This window comes from Sitophilus oryzae, unplaced genomic scaffold (assembly GCF_002938485.1).
Source record: "Sitophilus oryzae breed Bouriz unplaced genomic scaffold, Soryzae_2.0 scaffold_395_pilon_pilon, whole genome shotgun sequence".
NCBI lineage: Eukaryota > Metazoa > Arthropoda > Insecta > Coleoptera > Curculionidae > Sitophilus > Sitophilus oryzae.
Window position 1 is genome coordinate 373,998 of NW_022146968.1, and position 27,972 is coordinate 401,969.

The 27,972-nt window shown below is 33.2% G+C and overlaps 3 protein-coding genes across 3 annotated transcripts; all 3 read right to left on the reverse strand.

Annotated features, from left to right (window-relative positions):
- Nucleotides 1–2,693: 2,693 nt before the first annotated feature.
- LOC115885493 lies at nucleotides 2,694–3,929 on the reverse strand. Its single transcript, XM_030904436.1, has one exon. The coding sequence runs from the start codon at nucleotides 3,927–3,929 to the stop codon at nucleotides 2,694–2,696; it is 1,236 nt and encodes a 411-aa protein (XP_030760296.1).
- On the reverse strand, nucleotides 3,929–18,926 carry LOC115885494. Its single transcript, XM_030904437.1, is given in 8 exon segments — nucleotides 3,929–4,560; nucleotides 4,641–5,093; nucleotides 10,256–11,203; nucleotides 11,206–11,598; nucleotides 11,601–12,653; nucleotides 15,133–15,442; nucleotides 15,490–15,653; nucleotides 18,869–18,926. Coding segments are annotated over 8 exon segments (4,011 nt in total).
- Nucleotides 18,927–26,801: 7,875 nt separating this feature from the next.
- LOC115885495 lies at nucleotides 26,802–27,737 on the reverse strand. Its single transcript, XM_030904438.1, has one exon. The coding sequence runs from the start codon at nucleotides 27,735–27,737 to the stop codon at nucleotides 26,802–26,804; it is 936 nt and encodes a 311-aa protein (XP_030760298.1).
- Nucleotides 27,738–27,972: the final 235 nt, after the last annotated feature.

The window sequence follows — 27,972 nt, forward strand, 5'->3', positions numbered from 1 at the left end:
AATACATCACATGAGGGCAGACGCAGGTTATAAGACACTGAAAGCTGACACAGAAATGACCATTAATAACCCTAACTTGATAGTGTTGTGTACAGATTTACAACAGGTTTTATACTGTCCAACATTAATCCATTCATCAATATTTTACCAGCGGCAGCTCGCTACTTATAACTACGCAGTACACGATGCTGCAGAAAACAATGCTACCATGATGCTCTGGCATGAAGCCCTGGCACACAGAGGACCTACCGAAATCGCATCCGCATTGTTGTTTTATACCTGGCAAAGATTTGAGTCCTTGCAATTAGGGGAAGAAAGGAAACTTATTGTCTGGTCTGACCGCTGTGTTGGCGAGTCAACAATAACTGGAAAATGATTGCAATATACCACTTCCTAATAATATCAAAATATTTTACAAAAGTAGACCAAACATTTTTGACCACACACCACAGCTTTCTTCCCTATGACAGAGACTTTTCGTATATCTAAAAAGCAAAAAAAAACATCCATGGTTTATGAACAATTTCAGTAGACTAATGTTATTGCTAAAGCCAAAGTTAAGAAACCTTTTAAAGTAGTTTGGATGCATCAGAGCTTTTTTAAGGATTTCACCAGTTTGGAAAGAGGTATATGGAAAGACCCGAAATATAAAATAATTAAAGGACTATGGATTCAACTGTGATTTGTGTGCTGATACTCCTACTACTTTAAGAATAAGAAAAACTCATGACATCCTCCAGCCCTGGAATAGTTTTCCTGTAAGCAATCGCAAAAGAAAAGAAACAATAACTGCTGCCACACAGAATATATCTTACACTGACTTGCAATCGATTTATCAAAATCTGCTTTAATATTTTGGGCACCATGCCAAATACTTCGTCAGAAACAGCCGAACCTCTCCATCATGAATTAGCAACCAGATGGACAGCGTATTTACAGAATGGAATACTTAGAGATCAGAAGGAAAAAATAGTGGAAACATATCCGATTCCTAGAAATTGTCTTTTACTTAATCCTCCTATCTTAGGACAAGAAGTAACTTCGTGTCTGGATTCGAAAACTTTGAGACAAGACAAATTTATGGCCCTACTACAGAAAGAAACGGGGCATGCGCTAGTGTCCTCGGGGAAGCAAATAAATAAGTTACTCCAAGCCAACCGAGATAACGAAAGCCGTGAAGCCTTAAAAAATCTAGCAGTTTCTTCACAGCTCATGTGTAACGTACATCATGCCTTAACAACACATAGGAAATACTGAATAGGTCCTTTTCTCAAACCGTCGTCGTCTCGCAAACTAATAACAACACGCAAGACAGATGAGTTTTTATAGGGGAAACCATTTTTCCAAAACATCAAAGATAATGAAACCGCCAGAAGAACGGGCTGGGCTATCAAATCAACCCACAGGCCATCTACATCTATAGAAATGCCCCACCTAACTACCAACATACTAAAACCAGTTTTCCAGCTACCCAAACCAAACATTTAAACTACAAACGTCAATGCTACCACAACAGGAAAAAATCAATACCAACGCAATCGAAGCGTTTTCCGAGAGAAGAACAAACGAAGACATTTCACCGCCTGAAATCACGCAATTTTTAAGTAACACACAGGTAATTAAAAGTATTGCTGGCTTACACACAGGTAATTAAAAGTATAACTGAAAATACCACAATTTTGCAATAGGTTAAAAAATATCACATTTAAGGTTAGACCATTTGAAAAGAAAATTAGGGATATTTATATTACTGATTTCGAGAAAGGCATTTATGAAGAACAAATAAATGGATGAAGGGTAAATTCATATCTCCTTATTTTTTAAGAGAAAAGGCCAATGGAAAACACCGTTTCATTTTAAATCTTAAAGAACTAAATACATTTATCGATGCTCCACGTTTCAAAAATTGAAGATTACAGGGGCGCTGATTTGTTTGAATATGATTGTGTAGTGGACTGTTGATTTTTGTGTGTATGTTGTGGATTGAAAGAAGTTGTAACTTCTATGAAACTTTATTTTTTATGTGTGATTTACAAGAATGTGTGTACAGTTGTTTTCTTGAACATGACTGCTATCATTCTCTACGTCACCAATATGGCGCGCTTTAGGCGCTAAATTCAAATTCTCTATTAAGTAACAAACATGGCGCCGGCCTTGAAATACTTAACTATTTCAATAAAATAAAATATCAACTTGAATTAAAAACATTAACTTATACAATATCAAATGGTAAATATTACTAACATATCATAACTTATATTAGCATATCTTAGCTTAATAATACATAACATATCTAGTCTGCCTGAGGCAGCGGACAAATTTTATGTATAGCTCTTCTAACAATACCGCCACGGACACGCACCAGCACTACCCGAACCTTATTGTCTTTGCCGGGAATCACCTCCATGATTCTACCTAGTTGCCAACTCATGGGGGGAAGATTTTCGTCCTTGAGGAGAACCAGCGAGCCGATGATAATGTTGCCGTTGTCCTCCTTCCATTTGAAACGTTGTTGTAGGGTATGTAGTATACTCATTTGACCAGCGGTTCCAAAAACTCTGCACCATTTGTTGAAGTTTCTTGTAGTGGGACAATCGGTTCAATGGTATATCAACTACTGGTTGTTGAGGAACTGAGACCAGTGCATCGCCAATTAAGAAATGTCCTGGGATTAATGGGTAAAGGTCTAAAGGTCATTGAAAGAGGGGGATAAAGGTCTGGATGATTTTGAAATGCGCCTCTATTTGAGTCAAGACCGTGTAAAATTCCTCAAACTTGATTAAACTAGCATCTGTAACAACTCGTTTTAAATGATGTTTAAACGATTTTACTGCCGCTTCCCACATGCCTCCAAAATGAGGAGATCTTGCAGGTATGAAATGCCATTCGATAATATGATCTTTAAAATAGTTATAATACTTTTCATTATCGTTTAAGTTTTTTAATATCTTATAAACGTCTTGCATGTTGTTATGAGCACCAACAAAGTTAGTACCGTTGTCAGTATAAATATGTCGACATAGACCTCTCCGAGATACGAATCTCTTAAACGCGTTCATAAATGTTTCAGTAGTAAGATCGGAAACTAACTCAACATGTACGGCCTTAGTAGCTAGACAAACGAATATACATAAATAACATTTAACTAAAGTCCGTGTTCTTGATTTTCCGTCTTTTAAATTGTAAAATCCAGTGTAATCAATGCCACAATGATAAAACGCCCTAGAAGGTGTGATTCGCGATTCAGGTAGATCACCCATTTTTTGAACCGCTGTTTTTGGATTGGTTTTAAAGCACGTGAGGCAATTCTTTAATACACTGCGAACAGCATTACGACCATTAATTGGCCAAAATTTAGTACGCAATCGTGCAAGAATTAATTGACTACCGGCGTGTAAACATTTATGATGCTCGTGTTTTATTAAAAGCTTTGTTAATATGTGTTTTCCGGGCAACAAAATAGGATGTTTTTGTTCGAATGTTAGAGATGAATGTTTAAGTCGCCCTCCTACTCTAATAAGACCATCCTTATCTATAAAAGGATCTAATGATAAAATATTACTATTTTTATGAATCGACTTGCTCTGACATAAAAGAGCTAGTTCTACTGGAAACTCCAGTGCCTGAACCATTTTACACAATACCAGAGTAGCTCTTTCCAACTCGTTATGGGAAAGACCCTTATCTAGTTTATCCTTATTTCTAGAATTATGATTAAATCTTAAAATATAAGCTACTACGCGCTGTAGTTTAGAAAAACTAGAATATCGAGAAAATATTGAACTGTCAGTAATTGTATGATACGTTAAAATAATCTTTTCCTTGCGCATTTCGGGAATTGTATCTATTTTAATTTCATCTTTTGATGGCCAATGATCTATAGATTGAGTAAGCCACTCAGGGCCATGCCACCACAATTTAGAATGCATTAATTTTGAAGGTCGTAAGCCACGAGATCCGCAGGATTATCTGTGGAAGGTACATGATACCAATCGGAATGTTCACTCATGCACTGAATCTCTGACACTCTGTTGGCTACAAATGTTTTCCATCTGTTAGGTTGATCATTTAACCACGCCAACACGATTTTAGAGTCTGTCCAAAAGTAAAAAGTAACATCAAGTTTCAATGCTTGGCGAACCGTGTTCATTAATTGAGCTAACAATAACGCTGTACATAGTTCTAATCTCGGTAAAGATATGGTTTTAATCGGTGAAACACGTGATTTAGAACATATTAAATTTGATAAACTATAACCACTGTCATCGGTCGACACAATGTAAATGCAAGCACCGTACGCTACTTCTGATCCATCAGAAAATCCATGTAAATATAACCTTGACGGTTTGGTCAGTATAACATGTCTCGGAATCTGTATTTTATTTATGTCTGTCAGGGTATCGATAAAATCTCTCCAAATATCTTGAAAATCGCCAGGAATTTTTTCATTCCAGTCTATTTTTAATTGCCAGAGCCGTTGTAGGAATAATTTGCCTCTTATAATGCATGGACATATGAGACCAGTGGGTCGAAAATAGTGGCTATTGTAGATAGTATAACCTTTTTTGTAATTGGTTTCTTTAAGTCTTTATATGTTATAAGATACTGAAATATATCAGTTTTTGTATCCCTATATATACCTAATGTTTTTCCTTTCATATCTGATGATATCACGTACTGAGATTGGCTTTCATTTTCTGACTCTTTATATAAACTTGTATTAAGAATTTCTTGTTTATTTGATCGCCATTTCCTCAGCGTTAACCTTGAATTCGACAAAACTTTTTCGAGCCCTAATTTTAGCTCTATAGCTTCTTCAATGGTGGATGCTCCGCAAATTAAATCGTCCATATAAAAATTATTTAAAATTGTATCACTAACTATAGGCTCAGTATCCTTGCAATTAAGCCCAATTTGATGTAGAGTACGTGTGGCTAGAAAGGAAGCGCTAGCTGTTCCATAAGTAATTGTATTCAACTGATAATGTTTAACTTCTTGCGATGGTTCTTTGCGCCATACAATTCTTTGTAAATTGCGCTGCGATTCATGGACAAATATTTGTCGGTACATTTTTGCAACGTCCGCTGTAATGACTACATTAAATATGCGTAAGTGTACTAAAATATCAAATAAGTTCCTCTGAACAGGACCTATCATCATCACATCATTCAAAGACAACCCTGATGCCGTTTTAGATGATGCATCAAAAACTACTCTTACACGTGTAGTACTACTATCTTCTTTTACTACCGCGTGATGTGGTAAATAATTATGTATTTCATTGGATTTATCCAATTCGATATTAACTCTTGACTAAGTCTTCATATTCTTGCAGAAATTCATGATATTGTTTACGTAAGTCATCATTGCGTGCTAACTTACTATCCAGGTGCTTTAAACGCTGGATTGCTGTACTTACTGATTCACCTAATTCAGTATGATTGCTCTTCAACGGAAGTTGTACTGTGTAACGACCGGTAGTGTCCTGTTCAAAATGTTTTCAAAAATGTATTTCACAATCAAGTTCTTCATTTGACAACTTAGTATTATCAGATGACTAGTAAGCAAAGTGGAGTCGACGTTCGAAACAAGAGAAGTGCTTTTAGGGGCATTCCTCGACATAGAAGGGGCGTTTGATAACACCTCATTTCAGTCACTGACGAGAGCTACAAGGAACCTCGGATTAGAGGAGACCTGCTGCAGGTGGATAGACTGCATGCTCAAAAGTCGAGTGGCATATACCACCCTACTAAATGAGACTGTTGCAGTCCGGGTGGCGGGAGGATGCCCGCAGGGTGGAGTTCTCTCCCCTCTGCTGTGGAATCTCGTTATGGACGGACTGCTTGATAGTATCAACTGGGCTGGTTTGGGATACGCAGACGATTTGGTCGTGTTAGTCAGAGGCAAGTTTAACACAACAGTAAGGGAGCAAATGCAAAGGGCCCTGAAGATTGTGGAATCATGGGTGACACGGGAGGGACTAAATATCAGTCCTACAAAGACCGTAATAATCCCCTTCACCAAACGAAGAATTTTGGAGGGACAAGGACTTCTAAGACTCTGCGGTGATGAGATTCCTCTCTCGGGGGAGGTCAAGTATCTAGGAATCATGCTGGATACCAAACTGACTTGTAACCGACATTTGGAAAATGTCACAAGGAGGGCGGTGACTACACTAGCGGTAGTCAGACCACTTCATGGAAAAATCTGGGGCCTCAGACCACAGATGGTGCACTGGCTGTACACTGGAATGGTGAGGCCTTCAGTAACATATGCATCCTTGGTATGGTGGCCTAAGGTAATGCAACAAACAACAATGCTCAGTCTTAGTAAGGTGCAAAGACTTGCTTGTCTGAGCATAAAGGGGCAATGAAATCAACGCCCACTGCATCAATGGAGGCGCTTCTGGACCTTCCGCCTCTTCACATAGTGATCCAGGCGGAGGCAAGAATGGGACTCTATCGACAACAAAGTGTCTTGTCTCTGGGAAATAGGACAGAAACAGGACACTCAAAGATGGGAAATCCTATCGGAGGACCTCTACTCCAAATAAGATCGGACCAAATGACCCCTCTTTATCACTATCACAAACCATTCGAGGTGAACAAAATGGATCGAGGAATGTGGACAGATATAACATTCCTTCAGGATGGACTAACCTGGTATACAGACGGGTCAAAGACCGCTGAAGGAACAGGAGCTGGAGTATTTCGGGAAAGACCAAGGGTAAGTTTATCGTTTTCCTTGGGTAAAGACTCAACCGTATTCCAGACAGAAATCTTCGCCATTCTACGATGTGCGAAAGAAAACAATAGAAGAGCTTATTCAGATAAGCTCATCAATATATGCTCAAACAGACAGGCGGCACTTGGGGCGCTTATGAGCCCAAAGGTATCGTCGAGACTCGTCTGGGAATGCCTAGGTGAACTGGAAGCTATGGCTCGACGGAACAGAATTAAATTATTCTAGGTGCCGGGCCACAGCGGCATCCAAGGCAACGAAAAAGCCGATGAGCTAGCTAGGCAAGGATCATCGGCATCTTATCTTGGTCCAGAGCCAGTACTGGGAATACCCAAATGTATGGCCCGTAGTGCACTAAAACTCTGGATCAGGAAAAAGCAGAATGTCCACTGGAGAAACCGACACGGGCACAGGCACAGCAAGGCTTTTATCCAAGGACCTAGCTCCAAAACCGCAAAAGAACTGCTAATGCTTAGCAGGAATAAATTGCGGATTACAACAGTCCTCTTGACAGGACATATGGCTGTCAAGTGTTACCTGAACAAGCTCAATCTGTATCAAGGAAGTCTTTGCTGCAGACTTTGCGCTAAAGATCCTGAAACAGCGGAGCACATAATATGTCACTGCGAGGCTCTGGATCGCAAGCGACACTTTTTATTTGAGAAAGCTAGGCTAGAACCGGAGGAACTATCATATCAAGGACCTGCATAAGTTAGTGCAGGGCACAGGGATAGGAGAATGGGTGCAGATATAGAAAGGGGACAAACACAATAGACCTCACAGGTCGCAGTGTTTCCGGCAGAGGACGGCCTATTGTGGAAAAAAAAATTATCAGATGACAGATCTTCAATTTGCCAAAAACGCTCGAGTTGATCGTTTAGAAATTTATCATTTTGCGTAAAAAGACAATTGGAAGCTACATTAGAACAAGAGACTATTTCAGAAGAGTTTGACTCGGGAATTTGTAATGAGTTAAATGAGAAACTCGAGACAAGTTGTTTTTAAAAAATGTTTTATTTAATAAAAACCGAAGTTAACAGCTCTAAGATCTACATTGGACTCAAACGAATTGTACAGTTTGAGTCGTATTTATAAGATTACATTGATTACAAAGCAAGTACATTTTTATGTGTACTAAACCTAATGTACAGGATGTAACTCCTCCACCCTAAGATGGACATATAAACTTTTTAAAGTTTTTATGGCCTTATATAGTAATTTCATTATTTAAATGAATATTTCGATTTTTCTTATTTTTAATAAAATAATTACTTATTTTTGGCCATAAATACCTTTTACAAATATATAAAAATATAATAATAAGGATTATATATAGTAAAATTGTCCAAATACTTATAGTATTAAAATGTATTGGTTTAAGAAATAAATCATTATTTTCTTTTTGAATATTGATTTGTTTTTGCAAATCATCGATTTTATTTAAATGGATATTATTTAAATTGAACAATTTTACATTGTCATAAATAGATTTAACATAAACCGTTTCGTTACATTTTAAGACAATATTAGGTAAATTCATTAGTTTCAAAATGACGTCATAAAATTTGTATATAACTTTAAAACAGTATATTTATTTTTTAATTCATTAAATTCATTTATTACAATATTTAATTCACTTGAATGTTTATTATTAGTAAAAGTTCATTATATAATAATTTATATAAAAATCAATATTATATTATGACAATATTAATATTATATAACAATAATTATACAATTTATTATTAAAACATATTTATTTTTATCAATATATTGAATGTCAAAATCAATATTAAGAAATGTTAATTTATAATAAAATTACAAAAAAAATGAGAAACAATATTATTATACATATATATTTTTTACAGTTATAAAAGTAACAAAGATAGTCATTAATTAATTAAAGTAGATGTCGTTATTTGATATTTATTATCTTTTAAAGCAGATAAATAAAACAATACATTCAGTTAATATGGAATGTGAATTACGAGGGGTAACTCAATAGTAAAATACATGTTGGTTTTTCATATAGTTCTTAATTTCTAAACAAATTTTAATATTTAACATATTTTCTTTTGTATGTTTAAAGGGTAGTTTTTTCTTTATATAAATGTTTGTTTTTTAATTGCATTCAGACAATAAATGATCATGTAATAAGTCATCATTGGTTTGATTATTTAAAAATTTGATGTTTATGTATTTATTAAATATCGATTAAGTAAAATTCATACATATTTTTTATTAATCTTTAGATCATTTTTTCAGCATTAAATTAATCAAGGTTTTCAAGATTTATGCTCGAATGTTAGTGTGTTGTGTGTAATATTGTAGTAATAACCCTATTCCGAGGAATCTGTAATAAGGGGCTTTTTTAGTTCTTTAATATGTATAACCTCAGTTTTTGAAGGTTTATTTGCGTTAGCAATTTTTACTTTATTATGTTCAAGTAATTCCTTAATTATGTAAGGACCACTAAATTTAGATTTTGATTTACTTCTTTCTGATAGTTTTTTGTAAACTTTCTGATTAATTTTAAATTCTAAATTTTCGTTACCTTTAATATTAGTTTTTGAGATAACTTTTTCTTTTTGTTCGTCAGTTTTTTGTACAACTTGTTATACATATCATTAATTTTTGTTTTATGTGTATTCATGTATTCAGAGTAAAATGTATTCGAGATTAAATCTAAAGGATCTCTCGAATTTGTGTGTCCAAAAACAAGTTCAAAGGGTGTAAACTTTGTAACTGTGTGTGTAGTACTGTTATATGCAATTATAGCAAAAGTCATTAGTTCATTTAAACTTTTATCTTTATCTTTTGATTTTAAACTATTAAACGTTCAATTAAAGTTGAATGAAATCTTTCAATTGGTGAATTAGATTCATGATGTCCACTAGTTCCAAAATGAACATTAATTTTATGAGCTTTTAAAAATTCTTTTACTAAATCATTATTAAATTCAGAACCATTATTAAATTGAGAACCATTATCAGTAACAATATTTTCTGGACAACCAAAAAATGAAAAATAGTTAATCAATTTATCACAAACTGATTTTGCATTTTTATCATAAATATAAGCTTGACCAAATTTAGAAAATTTGTCAAATATAGTTAAAAAGTTTTGTTTTTCAAATATAAAAGTGTCTAGGTGTATAACTTGAAATGGCTTACAGGGTGTGTCAGTCTTGACTAAAGGAATGTAAGATTTTAATCGACTATATTTTTGTGTTTGACAAGTAATGCAATCATTTATATATTCTTCAACAGAATTCTTTAATTTAGGCCAATAATAATTGGTTTTTAATCGATCATAGGTTTCATTAATACCTCTATGATTATTTTACTTTCATGTTGGTGTTTAATTAATAAATTTTGTTCTTCTTTTTCAATAATATTATTGACAAGTTTCGTACATTGTATTAATTTTGGTTTATTAAAATGAGCTAAGTAAACTTTAGAAAAAGTATTGACAAGTTCTTTATCAACAAAATAAATATAAGAAGTTTTATCACCTATTAAATATTCTTTAAGAAATTGTTTTATTATTTGTTCATTGTTAGGCACAGTGACGTAATTAACGTTATTTTTAAATATCATTTCGAACTTAACTTTTATTGTGTGGTGAGGTGACTTTGACACAATGTATTGAATAGACTTATTGTTTATAATTTCATCAATAATAGTCATTGTTGTATTGTCATTATCATTTGCATTAGAGTGTGCAGTTGCATCAGAATCTGGAGGTTTAACTTGTATGTCAGAGATAACATTTATTTTTGAACTAGAACCTTGTTCATCTAGCGATAAATTGTCAGCTAAATTTTTCATATAATCTACGACGTTGAAATCTGAGTCGCCAGGATTATTTATCATTGATTCATTTTCATACATATTAAGTTGTATTCTAGACAGTGCGTCAGCATTTGAATTTTTTGTTCCTTTTTTATAAATTATCTGATAATCAAATTCTTCTAAACGTAATCGCCATCGAACTAATTTAGAATTAGGTTCTTTTAAATTGAAAAGCCAAGTTAATGGTCTATGATCTGTATAAATATAAAATTTTCTTCCAAAAAGATAAGGACGAAAATATTTACATGCCCAAACAATAGCTAAAAGTTCTTTTTCTATTGTTGAATATTTAGTTTCAGATTCGTTTAAAGTTCTCGAAGCAAAAGCTATCGGTTTATCGTTAGAAACAGTTCCTTGAGAAAGAATTGCGCCTAAAGCATAATTGCTTGCGTCAGTAGTTAAAAAAATAAAAGGTTTATTAAAATCAGGATATTGTAAAATTGGAGAATTTATTAATAAAGATTTACAGTGTTCAAAAGAATCAACAAATTCTTTAGAATGAATTATTTTAGCATTTTTCTTTAAACATTTAGTTAAAGGTTTTGTAATTTTTGCAAAATCTTTAATAAATCTGCGATAATAGCCTACCAAACCAAGAAATGATTTATTTCTTTTTGGCTTCTAGGTATTGGAAAATTTTTTACAGCATTTATTTTATTAGGGTTAGGTTTAATACCTTCTTGAGAAACTATGTGTCCTAAATATTGAACTTCTTTTCTTAAGAATTCAGATTTATCTAATTGTATTTTAAAACGATAAGTTCTTAATCTTGAAAATATTTTTCTTAACTTTTCGATATGCTCTTGTAAACTAGTACTGAAAATAATTATATCATCTAAGTAAACAAAACAAATTTCATTTTGTAAACCTCTTAAAATATTATTCATTACTCTTTGAAATGTTGCTGGAGCATTTTTTAAACCAAAGGGCATTCTTAAAAATTCAAAATGTCCTGTATCTGTGCTAAAGGCAGTTTTAGAAATATCATTAGAATTTATTTCATTTGGTGAAAACCATTAGCAAGATCTAATGTTGTAAAATAGTTAGCTTTGCCTAATTTATCTAGAATTTCAGTTATATTTGGTAAAGGAAATTTATCGTCGATAGTTTGTTCATTTAATTTTCGATAATCAATGACCATACGCCATTTTTGTTTATTTGATGCGTCTAGTTTTTTAGGTACTATCCAAATTGGTGAAGACCAAGGTGAATTTGAAGGTCTTATAATATTTTGAGAAAGTAATTTATTAATTTGACTTTTTACTTCATTTTTATGTACTTCTGGATATCTATAACTTTTAGTATAAAGAGGTGTTTCATTTTTTAATTTTATGTCATGTTTAATGGCATTAGTAAAAGATAAAGGTATATCTTCATGATGAAAAATATCTCGAAATTCTAAACATAATTTTCTGATAGCTTGTTTTTCTTCAGAATTACAATGATCAAGTCTTAAATTTTTTAAATTAGATTTTAATAAATTATCTTGATTTTTATTTACTTGTTCAATATTATTGTCAGAATTAATAAAATTTAATTCATTTATATTTACTGGTTCAATGTCAAAAGGTTCAATAAATGATACATTTACAGAATTTGAAGAATTATTTAAAATAGTAGTAAATGCAAAGTTATTTTCTATTTTTACTAGACATTCAGGTATTTCAATTTCATTTGCTTTTTGATATTTTAAAATTCCATATCCATTATTTAATTTTACAGGTATTTTAATTTTTTGTATACTTCTAGGAGAAATTACATGAGTACAACTCTGTATATTATTATTTATAATAGGTTTATTCATTTTAGTCTGATATTCAATTGGAATTTGCGTGTTAGGCGTTTTTAAAGAGAGAGAATTAAAATCTAAGTTAGCATTTAATTGCATTAAGAGGTCTAGTCCTATGAGACCGTCAAATTTATTTGAAAAATTAAATAAATAAAATTTATGTATACCAGGTGAATTAAAACTTGGAAATATAGGTAAAATAGCAACTTCATTATGAAATGAAACAGCATGTGTAGTTTGAACTTGAAAAATTTCTTCTTTAATAAAATCTTGAAAATAATTATAAGCAATTTCTGGATTTATGAAACTTTTTGTACTACCTGTGTCAATTAAAAATTTTGCATTCAACTCAGGTAAAATAATAAAAGGTAATTCAATACAATAATTATTTAGATATGCTATATCGATGGTTGTGTAGTCGAAATCATCTGAAAATTTTGATCTTCAGGAGATTCTAAAACTTCTTCTTGATTAAAATTTTCTAAGTCATATTGATTATATTGTTCATCATAAAATTGATCATTAAAATTAGTCATATTTGGATAATTAGAACATTCATTTGTGTTATTATATTCAAAGTCATTATTAGTGTTTTCAAAATCATTATTTGTATTTTGAGTGTTATTTTGTGTGTTAGATTGTTCTATGTCTGAACGTGTTATAATGTTTTGGTGTAAAACAGTGTTTCCTGAACTCGTGTCCATTGGTTCAACTCTATTTAGTCTACTATTAGACGAACTTGGTTTATTTTGTCTAAAAGTGTTTGAATTTGGTCTTTGTCCAAAATTAGGTCTTCCAAATTGTTGATTATTATTTGGCAAATTTCTTTGAAATTGATTAGATGTACTTGGTTGATTACTAAATTGATTTTGCCTTGGCATAAAAGTTCGTGTATCCAGTAATCTATCCCTTATACCATAATTAGAATAATTTTGGTGATTATTATTATTAAATTGACTATACATTGGTTGATAATTAGGTTTAAAAATAGGAATATGTGATTTATAATTATGTTGTGTTTTTGTTTGAGGTGTTGGGTGTCTTAACGATTGTTGTGTATGTGTATTATTATACGAGTGATTTTTAAAATATAGGAAATTTTCTTCTTCTCGAACGAAAGACATGGCTTTTTCTAGACAATCTGGATTTTTTAATCTCACAATTAATTGAAGATTATAAGGCAATCCATTTATAAAAGTTTTTAAAGCAAATTCTTCATAATGTCTAATTTTCATTAATTTTTCAGTTGCAAGTTCATTTGTTGCATTTAATTTTGAAAATAATAAACTGCGTGAATCTTGGATACGCATTCCAAAATTTATAGGAGATTCATTTTTGAATGGTTTTAAATTAATTAAATCTTGTATTAAGCAATCAATTGATCTTTGATCAGCAAAACAATTTATTAATGTATTTTTAATATCAGTCCATGTTTTTAGTTCTGAGCGAGAGACAATAAGATCGGCTGCTCTACCAGTTAGTTTTCCTAAGACAGTGTCTGTGAGACATATGTTAATTTGTGCGTTGGGATTTGCTATATCTTGAAAAGCTTTTATTAAGTTTTCACATGAATTTAAATATCTTTGTAATAATTTTGGGTTCCCGTCAAATTTAGGAATATTATCTGACTGAAAACGTAATAAATTATAATTTGTTTCTGGCATTATTATCTGATTTGCAATATTATCAATAGAAAGATCGGTTAAATTATTGATAATATCGTTTATTATTTCGTCAATCTTGCTTTCTTTCGAAATACACTTAGAAGGGAGAAAAAACGATATGTATCCTTAAAATAAAATAAAAGTGACAAAAATTTAAAGAGAGATTATCTTAAAACTAAATTTACTGTCACAAACTCTCTAACTTGATTAGTTCCGAAAGGCGTATTTTTTAATTTTTTATCAAGCAGCTTCGCGAAAATCACGAAAAGTCACGAAATTTCGTATAGCACAAAACTTCACAAAATCTTCAAAATTCAAAAAAACTTCTAAAACTTCTACTTACAGGGTGATGCTTGTAGACATTCCTGCTGTGGGTTTCTTTTTTTTTCTTTGTTTGTTGTTTCTTCTTATTCTAGTTCTTAACTATGTCTGGGTTGGCGATGTTTGTCCTCACCAGACGTACTGTTGGACGGCGATGTTTGTCCTTCCAGACAGCCAGACAGAAGATCCCCAATATTTTGAAGACCTACTGTTTTGTGGAGCCAACAGAAGTCTTGGCGTCTTCTTCTTTCTTGCCTCTCGTGACCAAGTAACGTTGGAACCTGTAAGAAGATACGCCCAAATCGGTGCTATTTTCTTCCAGGTCCCGGGAAGAAGGCGTATTCCGGATTAACACTTGAAGCGAACGCGCGAATATTCACCTTAAATCGGTACTATTTAACACTCCGCGTTCGGAATATCCTACCGACTGCGCCAGTTAAATGAGAAACTCGAGACAAGTTGTTTTTAACAAAATGTTTTATTTAATAAAAAAAAAAGTTAACAGATCTAAGATCTACATTGGACTCAAACGAATTGTACAGTTTGAGTCGTTTATAAGATTACATTGATTAAAAGCAATTGGAAGCTACATTAGAACAAGAGACTATTTCAGAAGAGTTTGACTCGGGAATTTGTAATGGACCGGCTAATATCCAACCTAATTTAGTTTGTTGTAAGATAAGACCATATTTATTTAGTTCGATTTTGCCTGATGATAGTAAAGAAAAGAAAACTCCGCTGCCTAACAGCATGTCTATCTTACCTGGTTTATTATACTCTGGATCTGATATTTCAATATTGTCTGGAATATTCAACTCGGAAGGACTAAAATAATACTGTGGCAACTCACTTATTATTTTGTTTAAAATTAAAAATGACAGATTTGAACTATACGAGCTATCAGTTGACTTAACTTTGGCAAAAACTTTTTTATTAATATTTAACTTTGTTTGATTAATTCCTGTTACCGGTATTTGAATCAGTAAAGCGTCTAATTTAAGCACTTTGAATAATTCATGAGTCATAAAATTCCATTGAGAACCTGAATCTAATAATGCTCTACATTTGACAGGCTTATTATTTATATCAAAAACATGTATTGCACGGTGGATAACAATACTTGCTCATTTACTGATTTGGAATGTAACAAATTTTGTTCTAGAGAAATCACGTTCACCATGGAATCTTCTGAATTTGACAGAACCTGACGTTCTTGTGATATGTGAACACTGGAATGTGTTGGTTGAACTGTAGATAATTCTGTGCAATTTGATGTAGGGGAATCTGTAACGTTTTTTTCTTTGACAATATAATTATTAAAATGCAGTACAGTGATATGTCGTTTATGACATTGCTTACAAGCACTACTACTTCGACATGTATTTACTGAATGTCCGAATTGTAAACAATTACAGCATATATTTAATTTGTTTAATTCCGTATATCTTGCCTTAGGAGAAAGAGCTAATTGAATATGATTGTGCAGTGGACTGTTGATTTTTGTGTGTATGTTGTGGATTGAAAGAAGTTGCAACTTATATGAAACTTTATTTTTTATGTGTGATTTACAAGAATGTGTGCACAGTTGTTTTCTTGAACATGGCTGCTATCATTCTCTACGTCGCCAATATGGCGCGCTTTAGGCGCTAAATTCAAATTCTCTATTAAGTAACAAACAAACGCCTTAAGGCTCGACTCAAAAAAATCTTTTTTGGCAAGCATTGATTTAAAAGATGCTTACTACCTTATTCCTATATATAAAAGTCATAGAAAATACCTCCGTTTCTCTTTTAATATCAAATTATATCAGTTTAATTGTCTACCTTTCGGCCTCAATATAGCTCCTTACATATTTACAAGACTTCTAAAACTAGTACTACGAAGTCTAAGGGAGGAAAATATCTTGCTAATTGCTTACTTAGATGATTTTCTTCTAATAGACTCGTCCGAGTTAAAATGCCAAAAAATAGTCAATAAAACAATTACATTACTTAGTAAGTTAGGATTTCTCATATCAACTGGGAAAAAAGTGTTACGAAACCAACAAATAAGTTAATATTTTTAGGTTATACCTTTAATACAGTTACAATGCAACTACTCCTTCCAATTGAAAAGAAAAATGCTGTACTCAATAATATTCTTTCTATAAAAAATAGCCCTAAATGCACAATTAAAAACTTTGCCAATCTAATTGGAAAGTTAGTAGCTGCTTATCCAGCGGTGTCTTATGGCTGGAATCATATAAAACCATTTGAAAGAATAAAATATGTAATTCTCAAACATTATAAAAAATATAGATCCACCGTAAAATTACCAAACAGCTTAAATCCCGAATTTGATTGGTGGCTTGAACATATATTAAATTCATATGAGAAAATTGACATTTCAAAAACATTCTTAATTACGATCTTTACAAATGCTTCCAAAACGGGGTGGGGGGCACACCTTGAGGGCAATTCAATTCATGGGTTTTGGTCCCCATGGGAAATTCAAAGACACATAATTTTTTTAGAATTACTTAGTCTTATACGCGCTAAAATCTTTCGGGAAAACCTACAAAAATTGTAACATATATATATACGTATAGACAACAAAACAGCCATTGCCTGCATGAATAAAAAAGGCAGTGTTCAACACGAAAACCTATAAATAAAATATCTAAACAAATTTGGGACTGGTGCAAAAATAAAAATATACACATATTTGCATCATACATAGCTTCCAAAGAAAATAAATTGGCGGACTCAGCAACTCGAACAAAGTCTCTAGAAACAGAATACCAATTAAAACAGGATAAATTTATTTTTATATGCAGAAAATTTGGATCACCGGAAATTGACCTTTTTGCCTCAAAATTAAATACCAAATGGCTAATATTTGTTTCATGGGGCCCGGACGGCAAAAAAATAAAATGGAGTAATTTCTTTTATGCATTTCCACCATTCTCTCTAATTTCAAAAACTTTAAATAAAATTATCGAAGACCAAGCAACGGGTATTGTTGTAGTACCTAACTGGAGTTCGCAAAACTGGTACCCCCTCTTTAACAAATTACTGATAGATAACCCGATTTATATAAAACCAGAACCCGACCTCTTACTTTCACCTTCAAACACCACACCCTCTTCATCCGACCCTTACGTTGGTGGCAGGGAAATTATCAGGATGTCATGCTGAAGAGAGGAATTCCAGAAAGCTGTATTACAACAATTTTATGGTCAATATCCGAAAGCACACAAAAGCAATACGATAGCTGCTATCGCAGATGGTGAAATTACTGTAAAACTAACAATTTCGATGTTTTTCAATTTAAATTATCTATTTTTATTTCCATCTTTGTTTTGTCCGATCAGCGTGCCGGCGGCGGCGTGGGAGTTGTGCAGACGCGTCGTAACGGCGTATTCGATTTTTGACGATTTAATTCATTTATTTATACAAAATGTCTCCTGTTGCAGGTGGTGATCAATGCCAATATTTTTGTGGATCATTAAGGCGAAATGATCATGTAAAAATGTTTAGATTTCCCATAAAAAGGAAAAATGTTTATGAAAATTGGGTCTTAAAATGTGGTAAGTTAAGACTAATATAATTAACTTTAAAAATTTATTATATAGAAGTGAATTGTTAATCCGAATTAATAGGTATTCAAACTTAAATTTATTATTTTTTATTATGCTTAAGAGTATCTACCTATTACTGCAATTTTAGATTTTTAAAGGGAATCCCTAATTTTTTCTTACATTTTTCGATAAAAAATTTAGGTCTAAATATCAAGTGTGTGGTATCAAATTATTCGTAATAAAATGCTTATTCCGAATATTTATGCTAATAATGGCTCATTTTAATCTATTTGAAAAAATTGAGTTTTGGATAAAAATATGATTTTGCAGGAATGAACACAGTTATTTATTATACAAGGGGAAAAAGTATTAGATTTTAGCTCGAGGTTGGTATTGACAAAATACCGAGAGCTAAAGTATATTATTTTTCTCGAGCCAATTCTACAAACTTGCAATCTATTGGGATTTTCGACGGGATTTTTTTATGTTTTATGTTTTTTTATATTTTTTATTTTTATGTTTTTTTTATACAAAAAAATTACCTACAATCCATTATCATTCAACGGATTTAAATTGAATTAGGTACCTAATTAAAAGTTAAAAATCTATTCTAAAATCCTCAATTTGTTCTAGGTCGTTTTATTCTGTAAAAGTATTTAACTTAATAATAAAAAATAATAAAAACGGGTACAAAAAAATACTTTTAGCACTTGTATGGTAACCTAAAGAACACTGATTGTTTTTAGGAAACGCCCAACTAGTTGGTCTGCCAGAAGACTTGTTGAGAAACCGTTATATGTATATGTGAAAACATTTTATTGACAGCAATTACAAGACCCAAAAAAAGTATTATTTAAAGGATGATGCGGTTCCTACTCATTTTGAAAAAAATGTGGATACTGAAGAAAACTTAAGAGTCCTTATACCCAAACGGACGTACTTGGACATGGATAGTGGTCTACTTCTTTGTAGTCCACGCAATAATTCGCCAGGACCATCGCCCTCATGTAAAAAGAACTTAAACTTTAAAATGGAAAATAACTTTTTACAAAAAATTACTAACCTCCCGGACAATATAACCACACCAAGAAAAATAAAACTTAAAAAAACTATCACTTTTCAAAAAAAAAAGAGGATTGACCATTTTAAAAGAAAAATCAACAGATTAAAAGATAAATTAAATAAATCAAAATTAACCATTTTAAAGTTATTACCTTTTTTATAATTTTTATCTATAACTGCAAAAACATTTGTTTTGATGCAAATTCGAGGTAAACGTCGAACACTCTACTCCCAACACGAAAAGGAGTTGGCTATATCATTTTATTACAAATCACGTTCAGCTTACAAGTTTTTAAGGCAAAAGGGGATTATATTACCATCTACATCAACTATTCGAAAATGGATTGGACAGAATAATTTTAAAACTGGTGTGGATGATAATATAAAAAACCTGTCTAAAGCTGAAGTGTACAGGTATGGAGAAAAATGAAAAAAAAATCAAACAATGTCTGAAATACAACAAAAAACTAGATATTATAGAAGGTTTTGAGGACTTAGGCTCCTTAAGACGCAAACCGAAAGAAGCTACGCATGTTTTAGTTTTCTCCATCAGAGGAATTTATTCATTATGGAAATTTTGAAATTTATTCATTATGGAAAATGTTTTAATTGAGTATATCCTAGAAACCCTACATGATATAGGTTTTATCCCGAAAGCCATTGTTTGTGACCAGGGAAGTAGTAATCGATCCGCCTTTAAATTACTCAGTGTTACTAAGGACAACCCTTATTTTTATTTTAACAAGAGCAAAATATTCGCTTTGTTTGATGCTCCGCATCTTTTCAAAAGTATTCGGAGTAATTTGTTGTCCGCTAAGAAGTTCCTTTTGGGAGAGAAAACAATTAATTTCGATGTTATTAGAAAAACATACGAAATTGATGTATCTTCCCCTACAATAAGAACGATCCCAAAAATAACGGAAAATATATAAACCCGAATTCTTTTGAAAAGATGTCGTGTTCCTTAACATTGCAATTATTCTCAAATACTATAGCCGCTGCCATTAAAATGTGTGACTAAGCGATTTATACCAAATGAAATAGGCAGTCATACAGCAGATTTTATTGAGACCATGAACAATCTATTTGATGCTCTTAACAGCAAACGCCCATTTGCAAGAACTCCTTTTAATTGTGGACTGAGTGAACATAGTAGATCAGTAAAAGATGTTTTTCAAAAAGGTAATAGTATATTTAAATCTCTACGAAAGTTAAATTATAAAAAGGGAAAGACAGGATTATTCGAAAGTAGACCTCCATGTTTTGACGGCATTATCCAAACTATTAACGCGATAGAACCACTTTTTGAAAGCGAAAAAAAGGAAAATATCCATTTTATTCTAACGAACAGGCTCAACCAAGGCTTGGATTTTTTGTGGACTTGGAAAATTTGTTTTCAATGGCTAGACAACGTGGTGGTTGGAATTTAAATCCAACCGCCAAAGCATTTCGACTATTCTTTAGAATTAAAACCATAACTTGTCTATTGTCACCATCCAAGATTTCAAATTGTGAAGAGGATACAGACACTCAAATTCTCTTGTCAGGAATTAAAAAGGATGTTCCTAAAAATAATATAATAATTAATACCAAGCAGGCTGATCCACATTATGACGAACACAGCGTGGAATTAATTTCTATATTAGCAGTTCAAGGCAAGAAACTCTTATATAATTTTATTATATACCTAAAAACTGCAAGAAATTTATTTTCCATTATATAATTAATACCATGACCCAAGAGAAGGTGTGTTCTCTAGATTCAGATAGCGACAATGATCTGCAATCTGAATTGGAAGAGAATGCACCTTTATTACCGAAAGGTAAAAAGAGCCTGGAAGAATCTGCCAATTTTTTATTATTCCGGATATTTAGTTAGACGAGTGATTGAAAAGTTTATGTGTTCCAATTGTAAATCAAATTTTCAATCAAATTAAATTTGGCAGATTCTTCACAGGTATTTTTGCTTAATAAAAGTTTTACTGGCCAAGATCCCTTGTAATTGCTGATACAGAAATTGACCGTGTTGTATCCAGATCAATGGCCACTTTCAAAAGATATTTTGATAAGTATAAAAAGATCAAGAATTCTTAGCTACCAAAATTAAAAATAAATTATTTTTAAGAAATATTATTTGCCTGGGAATTAAATCTGATAACTGTTATGTTTATAAATCCTTTTTGTTAAACAAGCTTGTCGAAATAGGTATATTTAAATTTTGCAAATGGTCCAGAAAATTATCAAAAAACAACAAACAAAAAATTTATAATTTACAACATCTGTAGTAGTCAATAATAATTACTTAAATTAACAAGGATTTTCTTTTAAAAAATATAAAAGATAAAATATTAATACACAATAAGTTAAGAAATTCAATTTGGCAAAATTCTAGAGCTAGATCCTCTCATTAAAATAATATATTATAATTTATATATTTATATTATATAATATAAGGTAAGTGTATACAATATCGACATGCTAAGCTTTTAATTTTTTTTTCAATAGGTAATTAATATTTGGTATCAAAATTTATAAGTAAGATGCATTATCTAGGCTATTTACTAATAGTTTTAAATTGTTTGGTAATATTTTAAGCACACAGAGAATATTTGTTAATTTTTTATTTTATTTTGTAAATTGGCGATATTGTCATCACTGGGCGAGCAATACCGCCAACTATTTTATATGTTGAATTTTAAATAAATTCTTAAAAAAGTAAAGAAAAACTTAATTTCTGTAAATAGTATTTATTTAGGCCAGGCAAGTACACAAACTTTTAGTAACTAAGTAAATAATAACAAAAATTAGGAACAGTAAGGGCAGATATATCCCTCTATTTTGACTTCTTTTGTTAATCCTAGACAGTCATCATGCAAATAAGATTGGCACATAACACAGAGGCGCATATCAGAAACTCTATCTTCTCGGCATGCTTTGCAATATCAACTTTCTACTTTTTTTGGTTCAGTCTTCTTTTTGGTACACTTTTTTTTGAAGTTGTGGCCACTGACTTAGTCTTCTTTGTTTCCGGCTGTAAATTCACTAAAAAGATCTTTTGTAACAACTTTGTGCTCTGCTGTTAATTGCTGGTTTTCGGAATTTTCCATCGGATTTTGTGCTAATTCTGGTGTATTAAGCATATCATTAAAAGAAACATCGTGCTCATCAGTGGTTTCGAGGATTTACTAATTTCTGATTACTAGTCTTCCGATGAACTATCAGACATCTCAAAAGTTTCATCCTCAGATTCATCGCTGCTGCTAATTCGTTCTCGGTTTTTTATTTTTTGGAAGGATTGAAAACTCTGTTCTTACTTGTAAGCTTGGCGATATTTGATGATCCTGATATTCGGTTACACTGCTTGGTGCAAATGCCTCAACCGGTAAAATATCTGGATTAAAGGGGAAGATGCCAGTGGCGGAAAACCCAGATTTAATATTAGAGGGGTCATGGACTTATCCCAGACAATCGAAAAGGGCACCAAAACGTTGTTTTGTTAAAGAACGGTCTCTATGATTTGACCAGTACTTGAGAACTTCATCATCCCAATAGTGCTCAAAAGAGCGAAAGACAGCCTTATCCATGGGTTGAAGTTCGTGGGTTGTATTACTTGGTAAGGCAATACAAGGTGATGCCCAGTTCTTCAGCAACGGTGACAATTGTGTAGTCTAAGTGACATTTAGCACCATCAAAAATTAATAGGCATGGTCCAGGAACTTTGTACTTGGAAAAATGTTGAAGCTTATAATTTAAAGGTTTCTGTGGTCATGCTGCCTTTGGGTGTCATCAACGCCAAACTCCATGGTGGTAGAGAATTGGTCCATTCTTGTTTCATTCTGTTTTCCTTAAATAACACTACAGGAGGAACTGCAGAACCCAAAGCATTTCCACAGGAAACTATTGTGACATTTTGTCCATGTTCATGAGCTACAAAATGAACTCGTTTGAAAACTCCCTTCTTTGCCAGAACCGACTGTTGGTGATGGAGAGCCAAACGACACCCTTTCAAATCCATATTGTATATGTGCTGAGGTTTACCCATAACATTAAGGTTAGTCAAAATTTCACGCAGTTTTACAAAGTGGTCATTCACTATAAACCGGTTTAACTTTTTGGGCCCTGGCGGGATTCATACTCTGAGCCTTCCGCTTTCGAATTTGAGGACTGCGGGTAAAAAGCCTTTAAGCCAGAAACGCCCAGCTAACTTCTTTTTTCCTCATTAAATGAGTGGCATATAGAGTTGGCGTCGCAAAAATTAAAGACACATCTGCGCAACACCTTAGAAGTTAGCGGATACCCTACTTCTGCTAATCGAATAATCCTTGAACACAATTCTGTTTCTTGTTCTTTGGTGAGAATACATTTACGACCCATGCTACATTTCAATGTTACATTTTTTGCTAAGTAATCCCTAAGAGTTCCACGAGGTACCGAAAATTGCTTACTCGCCATATTCTTGGACATGCCATTCCGTACTGCTGCAATAGCATTTGCATATTTTCCTCACTCCACTTTTCCCGTATACCTCGATTCCGTTCTGTAGGCATAGTTTACCTAAAAATAAAAAATACATATGCAAAAAACTCAAGGAGAGTATCAAGAAAAGACAGAGTTGTTCTTCTGCTAGGGTAAGCAATATCGCCCCTGGCGATACATGAAAGTGGCGGTATTGCTATCAGGGATATTGGTCAGAGATTTGTTTGTTTACAAAATTACAAAAACCTTTAAAAATTAAAACTGAGGCCTAATCAAATACCTGAAAACATACTGTATAAGATACTTAATTGAAAAAATATTGCAAGTGATTTTGGATGTTAAACATCAACAAAATTTTTAATAACGTTTAGAAGGCGGTTTCACTAAACAATGTTTTGCCGGTAAAATCACAACGAAAAATGAAATTTGAGGTTATAAAGCAACCGTTACTCGTTGTTTGTCGCAAATTTCTTCCCTAAGGCAGAATCGGTGGCGCCAACTATCAAATAGGAATACAAACTACACATGGCATGGCGAAATTGCCAACATGGCGATATTGTATACACCTACCTTAATATATTATTAGTTTTTGTATTATTTGTTTAGGTATATTATATTGTTTATATCTGTTATATTTGTCTATCGTCAATATACGTTAACAAATTGTTCAAATATTATTTAATTAACGTATATTTTGTAGGTTAGATTTGGGTTTGGTAAAAAATATACGTTAATGAAATATTAATAGCTTTATTATAGAGAAATAATTATTAAAATTATTTTTTGATGCACGTCACAATGAAAACACCAGTAAACTCCATAAGATTATGCTTGAAAAAGCATTTAATAGCAGTACACCTGCTTTATGTGCGGTATTTTCTTGCATGAAGAAGAGAAGGACCGAAAGGTAGGTACCACCAATAAATTCAGATTAGGTACGTTTTAATCCGTACGGTAGTCGGGAGGTCGTACCACGGAGCGGCGGTGGCGGTAAAACTGAGAAGGTTGCCGCCGCGCCGGCCGGGCCCCATGATTTACGACGGCGATTGTTCTCTGTGGTCTACGTCGCCGGGATCCCGACTTTCAGAGATCGTTCATTATCCGTTTGTTTACATCTCCAGATCGACGATAGGGTAGGCCTGTTTGTTTAAAGGTAATGGACAATGTTTCACTTGAAACAATAATAATGAAATTGGAATTTTTGGATATTCTATTTTTTCTATTTTCTTCATTAGCCCATTACTCTCTTTCAGTCCATCGCAATTAAGCACACAAACAAATTTTTGGTAAATTAAGACATGTATTCCGGTCTGACATTCAAATCTGTCTGAAGCGGAAGGTGTATAATAAGTGCGTTCTACTGGAACTGACATATGGTTCTGAAACTCTAAACTTAACCAAAAATAGTGCGAACAAAATAAGCAATAGCGCAACGAAGAATAGAACGAGCCATGTTAGACCTATCTCTTGTAGATAAAGTGCCTAATACAACTATACGCAGGATGATTGGGTTGTTAGACGCGGTGGACAGAATCACTCACTTGAAATGGAGTGGGACAGGACACCTGGCAAGAAGATCGGATAATCGGTGGACTAAGAGAATTATCTAGTGGAGGCCCAGGACGCTTATTGTGTAAAAGTCGTCCACCCACACACTGGTCCAAGGATATAAAAAGAATCAATACAAATTGGATGAATGCTGCGAGAGATCGTGAGGAGTGGCAGAGATTATATAGCGGGAAGCTTATGTCCAGCAGTGGACGCGAGTGGCTGTGTGATGAAGTCCATCGCAAACTCGTTTTTTAGTGCGTCTTGTTATTCTACTACCATCACCACTCTGTCGTCTTCCGCCATTTGTTCTATGTATATATGGTTCATTATACTTTCCTTCTTATCCGTTCATTATGATTATATCCAACAAATACTGGACAATGAATGGACTAGAACATGACTGGACTAAAACTGATTTCGCACACCCTAAGCCTACGGCCACACAGAAAGCGTTTTTTGCGTTTTTAGCGTGAAGCGTCTTTAGCGACTAAAACAAAATAATGGGATTATATAGGAGTGACTACACCAAAAGCGAGTAGCGTTCGGTGTGTCTCGCAAAAAACGCAATTGAAAACAAATCAGTTTGTTTTCTGTAGCGTCTTTAGCGTTTTCTAAGATGAGACCCCGTCATAGGCGGACGTTATAAGGTAAGTGTATACAATATCGCCATGCTAAGCTTTTAATTTTTTTTTCAATAGGTAATTAATATTTGGTATCAAAATTTATAAGTAAGATCCATTATCTAGGCTATTTACTAATAGTTTTAAATTGTTTGGTAATATTTTAAACACACAGAGGATATTTGTTAACTTTTTATTTTATTTTGTAAATTGGCGATATTGTCATCACTGGGCTAGCAATACCGCCAACTATTTTATATGTTGAATTTTAAATAAATTCTTAAAAAAGTAAAGAAAAACTTAATTTCTGTAAATAGTATTTATTTAGGCCAGGCAAGTACACAAATAATAACAAAAATTAGGAACAGTAAGGGCAGATATATCCCTCTATTTTGACTTCTTTTGTTAATCCTAGACAGTCATCATGCAAATAAGATTGGCACATAACACAGAGGCGCATATCAGAAACTCTATCTTCTCGGCATGCTTTGCAATATCAACTTTCTACTTTTTTTGGTTCAGTCTTCTTTTTTGGTACACTTTTTTTTGAAGTTGTGGCCACTGACTTAGTCTTCTTGTTTCCGGCTGTAAATTCAGTAAAAAGATCTTTTGTAACAACTTGTGCTCTGCTGTTAATTGCTGGTTTTCGGAATTTTCCATCGGATTTTTGTGCTAATTCTGGTGTATTAAGCATATCATTAAAAGAAACATCGTGCTCATCAGTGGTTTCGGAGGATTTACTAATTTCTGATTACTAGTCTTCCGATGAACTATCAGACATCTCAAAAGTTTCATCCTCAGATTCATCGCTGCTGCTAATTCGTTCTCGGTTTTTTATTTTTTTGGAAGGATTGAAAACTCTGTTCTTACTTGTAAGCTTGGCGATATTTGATGATCCTGATATTCGGTTACACTGCTTGGTGCAAATGCCTCAACCGGTAAAATATCTGGATTAAAGGGGAAGATGCCAGTGGCGGAAAACCCAGATTTAATATTAGAGGGGGTCATGGACTTATCCCAGACAATCGAAAAAAGGGCACCAAAACGTTGTTTTGTTAAAGAACGGTCTCTATGATTTGACCAGTACTTGAGAACTTCATCATCCCAATAGTGCTCAAAAGAGCGAAAGACAGCCTTATCCATGGGTTGAAGTTCGTGGGTTGTATTACTTGGTAAGGCAATACAAGGTGATGCCCAGTTCTTCAGCAACGGTGACAATTGTGTAGTCTAAGTGACATTTGGCACTATCAAAAATTAATAGGCATGGTCCAGGAACTTTGTACTTGGAAAAATGTTGAAGCCATAATTTAAAGGTTTCTGTGGTCATGCTGCCTTTGGGTGTCATCAACGCCAAACTCCCTGGTGGTAGAGAATTGGTCCATTCTTGTTTCATTCGTTTTCCCTTAAATAACACTACAGGAGGAACTGCAGAACCCAAAGCATTTCCACAGGAAACTATTGTGACATTTTGTCCATGTTCATGAGCTACAAAATGAACTCGTTTGGCTCCCTTCTTTGCCAGAACCGACTGTTGGTGATGGAGAGCCAAACGACACCCTTTCAAATCCATATTGTATATGTGCTGAGGTTTACCCATAACATTAAGGTTAGTCAAAATTTCACGCAGTTTTACAAAGTGGTCATTCACTATAAACCGGTTTAACTTTTGGGCCCTGGCGGGATTCATACTCTGAGCCTTCCGCTTTCGAATTTGAGGACTGCGGGTAAAAAAGCCTTTAAGCCAGAAACGCCTAGCTAACTTCTTTTCCTCATTAAATGAGTGGCATATAGAGTTGGCGTCGCAAAAATTAAAGACACATCTGCGCAACACCTTAGAAGTTAGCGGATACCCTACTTCTGCTAATCGAATAATCCTTGAACACAATTCTGTTTCTTGTTCTTTGGTGAGAATACATTTACGACCCATGCTACATTTCAATGTTACATTTTTTGCTAAGTAATCCCTAAGAGTTCCACGAGGTACCGAAAATTGCTTACTCGCCATATTCTTGGACATGCCATTCCGTACTGCTGCAATAGCATTTTGCATATTTTCCTCACTCCACTTTTCCCGTATACCTCGATTCCGTTCTGTAGGCATAGTTTACCTAAAAATAAAAAATACATATGCAAAAACTCAAGGAGAGTATCAAGAAAAAGACAGAGTTGTTCTTCTGCTAGGTGTAAGCAATATCGCCACTGGCGATACATGAAAGTGGCGGTATTGCTATCAGGGATATTGGTCAGAGATTTGTTTGTTTACAAAAATTACAAAAACCTTTAAAATTAAAACTGAGGCCTAATCAAATACCTGAAAACATACTGTATAAGATACT

What these genes read in the sequence shown, in the direction of transcription:
- LOC115885493 (XM_030904436.1), bottom strand. Translation starts at nt 3,929, where the DNA reads ATGCATTCTAAATTGTGGTGGCATGGCCCTGAGTGGCTTACTCAATCT.
- LOC115885495 (XM_030904438.1), bottom strand. Translation starts at nt 27,737, where the DNA reads ATGCCTACAGAACGGAATCGAGGTATACGGGAAAAGTGGAGTGAGGAA.